Source organism: Amia ocellicauda, chromosome 4 (genome assembly GCF_036373705.1).
Source record: "Amia ocellicauda isolate fAmiCal2 chromosome 4, fAmiCal2.hap1, whole genome shotgun sequence".
Classification (NCBI taxonomy): domain Eukaryota; kingdom Metazoa; phylum Chordata; class Actinopteri; order Amiiformes; family Amiidae; genus Amia; species Amia ocellicauda.
In genome coordinates this window covers 1,647,529-1,658,261 of record NC_089853.1, presented here as the reverse complement: position 1 = coordinate 1,658,261, position 10,733 = coordinate 1,647,529, and the positions used below count along the sequence as shown (strand labels likewise).

The following is a 10,733-nucleotide window of genomic DNA, read 5'->3' as shown; positions in this document are numbered from 1 at the left end:
TCAATTAAGCAGTTAATGATCTGGATAAAACAAGAACCTGTAGGATCTGTGGCTCTCCAGCACCAGGGTTGGCCACCCCTGCAGTAGATCAAACCCCCATGCCTCATGCTTTCTGCAAGTGAATATGCACATATTTGACCCACTAATGAAAGCAAGGAAGACCAAATGGAAAGAGTGGAGAAGGGGTCCCCCCTGTGGTGTCTTATGGAAACTTTTTTCTGGAGATGATTTTTCCTTGGTTGTGTGGGACATAGTTTGGTTGTTTGGTCTTGCATAGATAATGCTATCCGCCCAGGAATTGACACAAAAAAAGTCAGCAGGATCACATGAAAACATTTTCTTTTATGCAATAAGGTGAAGGAACAGAGTAAAAAGTCACTGAACGCTCCATAACTAAATTGTATTGATGTTCCATTTTAGGGCTTAGTCCAGTGTCCAGTTGTTTCAGTAGTGGGGCACATAATCAGAAATCCATATGTGGGACAAAACAGTTCTTGACTGATAACAATGGTGAAGTGTAACCTGCTAGAATGACACCTGGTGGCAGTCAGTTACACAGCGGTAGTGGTGGGCAGGTGGTTAGGCCCTACTGACCTACTAGTTCCTGTGTGTGAACTAATTAGGTAAAGATTGTTTTTTTAAAAGCTAAAAGTGTTGGGCGGGCTGCACCCTGGGGCAGGCAGGCAGCATTTTGGAAGCCCGTGACTTAGTCAAACGTTAAACTCCTTTTAATGTTCCAATCACATCACTTTTAAACCAAATTAATCGCCAAAACGAAGGATATTATCCCAGTGATACTTAAAGACCTGATAAAAGTATGACATGGGTTCATGAAAATATGTGGTTCTAGGTGCGTCTTTGCTTTTGCTCCAGATAGACCTACCTGTGAATGCTCTGGAATTACAGATCTTCCTTCCCCGGGGGCTTTGCAGACTGCCCTAACACAAGCGGCTCTGATGTGGAGCTGTTCCACAACCCTGGTTTCTCTTCCCTTGCCCTGTTAAATAAGAACATAAGATGAATAGACTTGTGGAATAAGAGCAGGTCAATTATTGATCAAGTCTCATCCTATTGGGGCACTTTTCGTTACAGAACGCCTGTTGACTTATTTCCCTCGTCTGCTTCTCAAATGGCAATGAACACACACACACCTTGGGCTCATTAGTTTCTGCTCCGTGTCCATTTAGAAATATGGAAGCATTCCAACATGCTTTCTGTATTCCCTCCTAGCGATGCCCACTGTGTAATGTGTTTCTTCATTATAAAATATAGGAGCTGCAATTGATCATGAAATGGTGATCAGTCATCACTTTCAGTCATTCACCTTCAGGGCCTTCATGACTGGGACACAGACTGAAATGCTCACAATCACAAATAAAAAAGTGTCCTTTAATGTACATAATACCACATGATTGTTTTATTATTTTGATTCCCAACAGAGTAACAGCATGTTTTAATCAGTCAGTCAATACAAATTACAAATAAATTAATGATTGTATTCTTCAAAAGTCTCCCTTCACAGCTCGAGGATCATAAGCCAAATGTGTCATTTAAATTATATTTATCACTGATTACAAAACATATTTAACTACCTTAGAATACCTTTCATTAGGAATATCTACAGTCAATGTAAAGTAAGTCAAAGTGAAGTAAATACACAACAAATGTTATTACACTCTCACCCTACCAGCATGGCCAGATCTGTGTATTTACATTTCTTACAAAGAAAAAGACTTCAGGAATTAACTTTCTTATAGTGTGTAAAACCTCAATCAATGTATTTATTAGTCTGTGGGCACATATCATAGATTTTATTATAAAATAAAATGCATTTTTATTTCAACAAGATTTATGAAAGGCCACAATACACATTGGTTATTCTGGTGTTCTGAAAAGTATCTATAATTGTATTACTAAATGTAAAAGAACTGTATTATGAAGACATTATACCTATCTATCTATCTATATCTATATATACATAGATTTATATTGTGACATTTTTTACATTACTGAAGTATTTGTTTTGCGGCGGCATAAGGGTGTGGTAATTAATATATCCACAAGAGGGCACCATGCACAATAAAATGTAGGCTACAGAATTCACAAAAACTTACTTTTTCTATTTGGCATTAGTTCCTGAAAAAACATAGCTGAGTAAGGTTAGGCGAGGGTTAGGCCCAGGAACAGCTTTGTTGTTATTCCATGAACAGCAGCCACACAGCAAAATCAGATGATGCCTAATCAAAGACAGCTAATCAGATTTCATAATGGTAGAGAAAAGTGTTTGCTTCTCTTATGATTTATTCCTCAGCTTCTCGCAATGTCTTTCACTCAGTGATTTTGCTTTTGTTTTAATGTTAAAAAGAACAGTAAGGTTTCTAAAATGGAAAAGATTTTTTGAAAATAATTTGATTTCACAACAATTTGGATGATGCAGTTGTAATTTGAACATGAATGCATGTTAGTACCTTATCAAATGCAAAAGACTGACTACCTCCATGGAATTCACTATAAGCATTTTTTTTGTTAAATATGTTGACCTACAATTAGCTGTAGTTTCTGAGCCCAGCTGTCTTTTAGCTCTTGTTAGCACACTCACTTGTTGTAAATTATCCTGAACCATTTTTAATGTGAATCACATGAAAGGACGTCTGTGGTTCAATTAGCATTGCCAAGAGATGTTCTTATGAAACCTTCAAATCGACCATATTCATAAAGCACCCTTAAAAAGGGTGTCATAATTTGAAAATGGAATAAAAAATAAGGTTACAAATGCATAAATGTTTTAGTTGCCCATAAAGAATGGTAAGCACACAAAGCTGAAAATGTACTTGTTTATTGTTTAATTTATTAAAAAAATGAAATAAACACATGCTGATGTTTGATGAATTGGTCCCTACATCTCCTTGTGAATTGATTCACTCCTGTGTGTGTGTACTATAAACAGTATGGCCCTGCAAGGTTCAGGATGAATACCACGGGAAAATACAGGTGATGACTGTTGATAAGACGGCTTCATTAGAGACAAAGGGCTCCAGCATGTTTCTACTTGCATTAAAAGAATAGAGATCGTAGCACATTGTATGGCTGGCCATGAAATAGTAAGGCAGCATACCGAGGTAAAATCTATAGGTGCAGTTTTCATTGTCACTTCTCAGGTTAAACCCATTAACGTTGCTGTTACATGCTTTTCTTAAGAAAACGCAAATTGACACGTGTTACATGATTCTCCAGTACTGTATGATTACACCTTAGATGGACTAAGTATGCTTTATTATTTCCACACATTTGTTAATAGCATCCTACAACTGGAAGAATCACTGAGAACTCTTATGCTTTACTTGAGTGCACACTTGAGTCTGTGGGAAGGGTGAACATTATCCTTTATCTTTTTCCTAAAAGGTAAGTCTATCACTCTGGTAATCACTGGAGTTTGGTCTGCCTCCCACAAATTAAATCAAATACAACATGGACAGAAGGAATGAAGCAGGTGACTAACATGCCACTCTGTCAAAGACTAAATCATGGTTCTTCAACCCCACTGCGAATGCAACTAAATGAAGTACTGTTTTAATACTAACTCCTCTTTTTATGAAAAATTGGCAATCTTTTGGTTAAGACGGGCAGAATGCACCCTCACACATCAGTATTCACTTGTCTTCAGAGTCTATGAAAGTTTTATGCATAAAGTTATGGAAATTTGTCACCAAAAACCTTTGGTTGCAGCATTCTTTGTCAAGCTACTATGAATAGTAAATAAACCATATCGAGAGATAACAGAGTGTAGTCAGTCACCCTGTTCTCAACCGCTATTAATCATCAAAGATTACATCAGATATTCCTGCAACACTGTATGATAAATGAATCTATTTTTGGTCAGGGAAACATGCCAAGCTACTGTGTGCTACCTGACTTCCAGTGAACTGAATAATAAAATTAGAAGAATGGCTTTTTTTCGATGGGCCAGCACCTGCCTGAGGTCCACTTGTCCGACAGAAATCGTTTACTGAGACCAGAGCGCTGCTTTTGTGAAAGGAAGGACCTTGTCTTTATGTTCTCCACAAAGGGAGATTGAATCCTGGGAAATATGCAAGACACTCTCTTGTCTCATGTCCTTAAATGCATGTTTCATGCATTATTGGAATTCACTTAAAAAATATTTTTGTATATGACAATTCAACATTCCTCTGTTTGCTCCATTTATTGCTTTGTACATTTTCTTGCATTTCCCTCAGGGCTCTTTAAACTTATTTTAAGGTCAGCCGACAACTAAGTTTCAAAGCTACAAAGTGTGTGTCTGGCATGATGAAAGTATCAACTGATTACAGATTTGTTAATACAGCATTTACAGATTTGTTTGGGGAGAAAAAAGTATAATCTGGTGGCAGAGTTCTGCATTGCTGTTGGGGATTGACATCAGTTTGAAAGGAAATGCAAACTCAAACCACACTCTCCTCCAGCAAACACCTTTCTCCTTCTCCAGGCAAATGAATCAGCACAGCCCTCTTCCCAACAAAGCCAGGGAGCCTCTATGACTGCCATGGGATCTCCACTTTAGGACATGGGGCATAGAGAGTTTGAAAAGGAGTGCAGACTGGGGCACAACAAGCTGTTTTGCTTGAGAGCCCTCTCCATTTAGATTTTGAAAACAGTCTTTAGGAGTCTTCCCAATGTTTCCATTTTTAGGACCAGAGATAAAGAATTTCTTCTATGGATATATATTTGAATACAGTGCCTGATAAGAAATGTATAATAATAATAATAATAATAATAATAATAATAGCGTAATACATTTATATATTTCATATATTTATAATACAGCCAATCCTCATAAAATCTATTGCACACCTAACCCAGTATACACAAATCCTTGTCTGTCTGACAGACTGATCTATACTTCAGAATAGCAGAATGTGCTGGGAAATGACGATTCCTGTGAGCGAGATGGGCGGTGTCAGGAGTTTGGGAACTTATTGTTGAAGAGGGTCATGTGATCGAAAACCCCCTCAGCCCTCAGCTCGGGTGGGCAGGGAGCTGGATTTGAATCCTCCAGAGGCCTTGACAGCGAGGGCGGACGCACAGAGACGCTCAGGATTTGAAAAGGATCTCCGAAGAGCTCTGCGATGCGCTCCAGTAGCGCACATACCCTGACTGGAGCAACTGCGCCTTTACGCACTGAATGGAAATATACCAGCGCAGACTGCATGTTTAACTGGAACACAATATGACGCAAAATCCGCAACAATAAGTAAACTACTTGAAAACATCTCGATTTAGAGATTGTTTTTTGTATATTCAATCGGACATTAACAAGTGCTCTTTTTGTACTACAGTATTCTGCGAGCGGAGGAAAAGGGTTCAGCGATATCTGGATTAACTTTTGTGTCTTTTTAAAATGGATCTGGAGGAATGCAAAATATCAGTGTGGGTTTGCCGAGAGGAGAAGCTGGTTTCGGGACTGTCCAGGCGCACTACCTGTGCCGATGTGGTCAAAGTGCTTCTGGAGGACCAGAACTTGCAGCAAGGCGCATCTGCGTCCATGCTGTCCGGTACTCCACAGTCGTACTGCGTCGTGGAGAAATGGAGAGGGTTTGAGAGGATTTTGCCCAATAAGACCAAGATCCTGCGCCTCTGGAGCGCCTGGGGAGAGGAGCAGGAAAACGTGCGCTTTGTGCTGGTGAAGAACGAGGCGTCTTTGCCCAACAGCGGCCCGAGGAGCGCAGAAGCCCGGGTGGTGCCCAGCAAGGAGAGCCCCTGCGTCTTTAAGGGACCGACCAGGGCCACCATGGCTTTCTCCCAGGAGAAGCAGCGCCGCATTGTCAGGAAAGCGTTTAGGAAACTGGATAAAATCAACAAGAAGCGGCAAGAGGCTCATTCCAAGGACACCTCTTCTGTGGAAAAGATGGAGACTTTAGTGCACCTGGTTTTGTCGCAAGATCACACCATCCGCCAGCAGATCCAGAGGATTAAAGAGCTGGACCGGGAGATCGACAGGTACGAGGCTAAAGTGCACTTTGACAGAATGAAACGGCATGGCATCAATTACGTGCAGGACACGTATTTGGTCGATGCCATCCAGGAGGGCGACTCTAAGGCAGAAGGCGACCAGATTGACTCTGCTGTGGCTTTTGAGCAGTTTGAGGAGTATGCGAGGCAATGCGAGGAAGTGATCCGGCTGCAGGAGCAGCTGACAGAGCAGGAGGCTCTGATGGACACGATCACCGCGGAGATCCAGGAGGAGCTGAATCAGAGGTGGATGAAGAGGCGACAAGAGGAGATCTCCAACAAGGAGACGGAAAACAGGACTGACACCGACGCGCCGGGAACAGAGCCAGCCGCAGCCCTGAGCCCGGACACCGGGACAGACTCGCCTGCGCCCGGGGAACAGAGTGAGTCTGCACACGAGTGTCTTTTGGAGCAGGAGAGAGTCAAAACGCAGCTGGACACCAGTTTGTATATCGGGCTTCGGTTGAACACAGATCTGGAAGCTATTAAAAGTGATCTGGACCTGAGCCAGGAGTTATGGGACGCTAAGGAGGAAGAGTTGAGGGTTTTGCTGGAGAAAGTGGACTGTTTGGACATAGAAGAGGTGGCCAAAGCATCGGACAAAGTGAGAGACAGTTATGAAAGCAGCCCAATAATGACAGAGACTGAAATCTTGCCTACTTGTGGGTGGGTGGAACAGGCTAGGGGACTTTCAAAGACTTGCAACACCAACGACGAGGACTCAGACACAGGGTTAAGTTCAATGCACAGTCAGGATTCAGACACCACACCTGTCTGCGAGTCTTTGGTATAAAGATTTGAAACAAACAAACTCTGAAACTGTTACCCAATTGCTCAGGGAATAGTGGACTAAAACAGTGGATCTAAGCCTGGCCCTGGAGGACCCCTACACTGCTGGTTTCTGTTCCACAGAGCTCTCAAATACTTAACTGAACCCTAAATTGAACCAATCATTTTCTAAATCAGAGCCTTTTTTATTTTAACAGTAAGCTAGGAATAAAATTGTATATATAGCTTTTTTTTAATTAAGGAACCAACTTATCAGCTGCACAGTTTAAAAAGTCAAATGTATGCAAATTATTATTTCAATTAAGGGTTCAATTAAGTAATCGAGAGCTCAAGACCAGGGTTGAGAACCACTGCTCTAAAACACTATAAACATGTTGCTACTGTGTAATTTATTAACTAGATGATGTTGCCGATAGTATTGTTAAAACTGAATGTCTCAGAATATGCTGTCATTGAAATATGCGCCCATATTATCACGTAGTTATGAAAGGCTAATTTGATCCCGTTCCAACCACCTGCAATCTATGAGGTATAAAGTGCTGACAAAGAGGTTAGAGTCGAGTTATACATTTAAAAACGTGCTCATTTGTTCCATATGCATTTCATTGTATGTTGCAGACAGGTGTTATTCATTGCAAATGTGTAGAATACAGGAAACTATTAAACGACTGCATTGTAACTGCAGAAAACAAAAATACTATGGTAGTGGCATACCTTTAGTTGTGTTAAAAAAATACTCATATTGTAAAATAAAACCATAACCCCGAGTTAGTGGTTGCTGGTAAAATAACCTACGCACAAAAGCATGTACAACAAGAATGTTACAACAACGTGCATGGATTTAACATGTGATACTGCAAAATCTGAATTAATGTGGATGTCCTGCAAACTCTGTATATAGCTATGGAATACATCAGTTAATGGAAACCAAACTAGTCTAAGATGTGTCACCGTTTAGTTACTGGATGTAACTTGTTACGTTTATTATATATATATATATATATATATATATATATATATATATATATATATATATATAATTTTTTTTTTTAACTTTTTTGGTTTGTTTTGCATTCCTTGCCTAGAGATCCAGTTTGCTTTTGTACTGATTTTCTATGAACCCAGGACATCATGCCTCCTTGTGTTAGTCTAATTACAGTCATGACTTCAAATTACTGATGCGTTAAGACTGTTGTATTATTTATGATTATGGGATTCAATACAGCAATAATTTGTATCCAGGTTCCCTGACCAGCCACATTTGCAGCCTAAGAACAGAACAACTGTGGATAACTTTTGTTAGCAGGAATACCTGTTGTCCTATCATACCTGACATCATTAAAATACTATGCCAATACTACATTTGTATGGTAACTGAGGTTTTTGTGAAAAAAAGTATTAAACTTCCTGTAGGTATGGACAACATGTACATTTTAGACTGAGTAGATGTCTCACCTTATATAGGTATACAACAGGGAAGGAAGTCAGACTTTAAAAAGTTATGCAAAAGATAAACATGGGGAAAGTCTGAATTTAAAGTTGTTCTCAAACGTTTATCGCTATACAGTTTATGCAGCAAACAAGACGCTACAAAAGAGCATGGGCAAACACAGCTGATATAGGCTCCAATTACCTCCTCTTACCTCAGAACATTGAAAGGAAAATGTTGACTTTATTTGGGTATTTGCTGTTAAGGAGGAAAATAAACAGAATAAAGCAATGGATTGATGGGGGGTAAAAGGTACAGTATATGAAAATAGATTTACAAAAAAAAAGTAAGAATATCAAATAAAGATTTGAAGAGGTTATATTGGTAAAATATACTGAAAAATTTGATAGACTGTGCATACAGTATTTGCAGTTTTCAAATAAGCACACAGATAAATAGGCCTGCGTTTGGCACGTGTAGCCCATATTGAATGTAACCCTTGGGGTGAACTAGTAGATTATTTTTAAGGGATTGTGAAAGCTAAAACATTTTACAGAATTCTCTGATAGTCTGTCTCAGTCAGTAATGAGATCATAAACACTGTAATATGCTCAGATTAAGAAAGGGATTATGAGGTAAGAAATGAAGGCTTCAGCACAGATTTAAGCAAAGAGCCACAGTCTGTGGCAAATAGCCAGCTAAGACTATCAGATTGTACATAGCACATTCTTTACTGAATATTTAGCCATGGATCTGCCCTGAAAACAAGTCAAAGACTCACTCTAGTAAAACAGTCAGAAAAGCCATTGAAAGCACAGACAATTGCATAGGAATGGCAGTCATGTTAAATGAATGATTTGACCAACAGAAATGGATAACATCTGTAGTAATAACAGGACAATAATTGCAGGTGGCCATGTATAACAGGTGAAATGTCAGAACCCTTCCGGAAGACAAAACATTTAAATGGGATTCTACAAAACAAACAGAAACTAAAATAGACCACCTGATAAAATGAGTAATGGTCCATATTGCTACACCACCATATAAGAAGTTGATTGACATAGGGCAGAATAAATAAATGGGTGTACTGTGTGTAAAGTTGCATAAATAGCAGGATGATTTAAGAAAGCACAAAGCCATTCAACCCACTGGAATTGGTGGCAAAGAATGATTGAAAACAACTGAAAATGACACCTGGAATGATTGATGAATGCTAAGATGTGAATGTAATACTCCAGGTAACAAACAAAAAAATGTCCCCTGCTTAAGTATAGCCTGCCAGGGCAACACATATTTTCAGTACGTTATTCCTATGGAAACTGTAATTTAAAACAAGTTCTAAATGTTGTAAGACATGCCCCACTGATCGTGTTCCCTGTCACACATGTGTTCGGGATGTTTGCATTCATTATCATCACAGATGTGAGATTAATAGCCAGAAACCTCCCTCCCCTCCATATCTGTTCTAGGGGGCACTGAGAGATACCTCTATGGCAAGCCAAATTGTCATTTAGAGATATTTCAAATACAATTCAAGATATCTTAAACTGAATTGCAGATATCTCAGACTAGCTCCATTTCAAGATATCTCAAAATGACTTCCTGTGAAAATGTTGTATGTTTTGTATGAACTTCCTGTGTATTTTAAGATATCTGAAATAGGACAGGAGGTCAATTTGGCTTGCCATATACCTCAGAGGACCTCCATTCTGTTATTCTGACAGTTTCGTACATGTTACCAACCAGTCCTGTGAGTTACCAGAGTCCCTGCACAGACTCACATACAATTACTTCACATCTGCTTGGATTTGTTTATTTGGCAGACGGCCACTTCCCCAGCTGCTTATTGAGGACTGTATAAGAGTGGCCCTCTATCGAGTCACAATAGGAATGGACACGAAAATATCCTGCAAACTATTGTGTGTGAGCGGTTAATTTCAATAGGACAGAGTGGCATTGCTCAACCATAGTTCGAGACAGTCAGAATCCTCTCGAGCTATTATTTCAAAATGCCAGCAAACCTGTTTAAAATACTAGCTTGCACAACATATTATCCTGTTTACATGTTTTCAGTTCGGATGCGTAATCCTAATGCTATGTATTGTAACTGTCTGTAAACATCCATATGTTTTAGCTGAACATGATACACTTTGTGGATTTGAGCCTTTTTAAGTTCAACCTTTTTATTTGACTTAATCCCTGATTGTACATCCCATTACACTGTGTATGTGCTGAATGTAGTACGATATGTCATGTTTTGTCACTTATACTTTAGAAAATACAAACCAATATATAAACCAGAAGTCAAGATGGCATTGTTTAATTTTGAGGGTTAACACTTGTCAGGTTTGTCAAGGGATGTGTAAATTGTCGATTTCTGTGTTTTGTGTTATTCCCCTCTCCAAAATATACATTATTACCATCTTAAAATCTCAAGTTATAAAGGTCTTAATCCATTAAGACATCAATTAACTGTTGTACATGGAGTCTGAGACTTAGGAAATTC

At 39.3% G+C, this 10,733-nt stretch overlaps 1 protein-coding gene across 1 annotated transcript; it reads left to right on the top strand.

Moving 5' to 3' along the window:
- The first annotated feature begins 5,027 nt into the window (after nucleotides 1–5,027).
- On the top strand, nucleotides 5,028–10,530 carry LOC136747543 (ras association domain-containing protein 10). The gene has a single exon (XM_066700428.1). It carries the CDS (start codon nucleotides 5,396–5,398, stop codon nucleotides 6,797–6,799), a length of 1,404 nt encoding a protein of 467 aa, XP_066556525.1. The 5' UTR covers nucleotides 5,028–5,395; the 3' UTR covers nucleotides 6,800–10,530.
- Nucleotides 10,531–10,733: the final 203 nt, after the last annotated feature.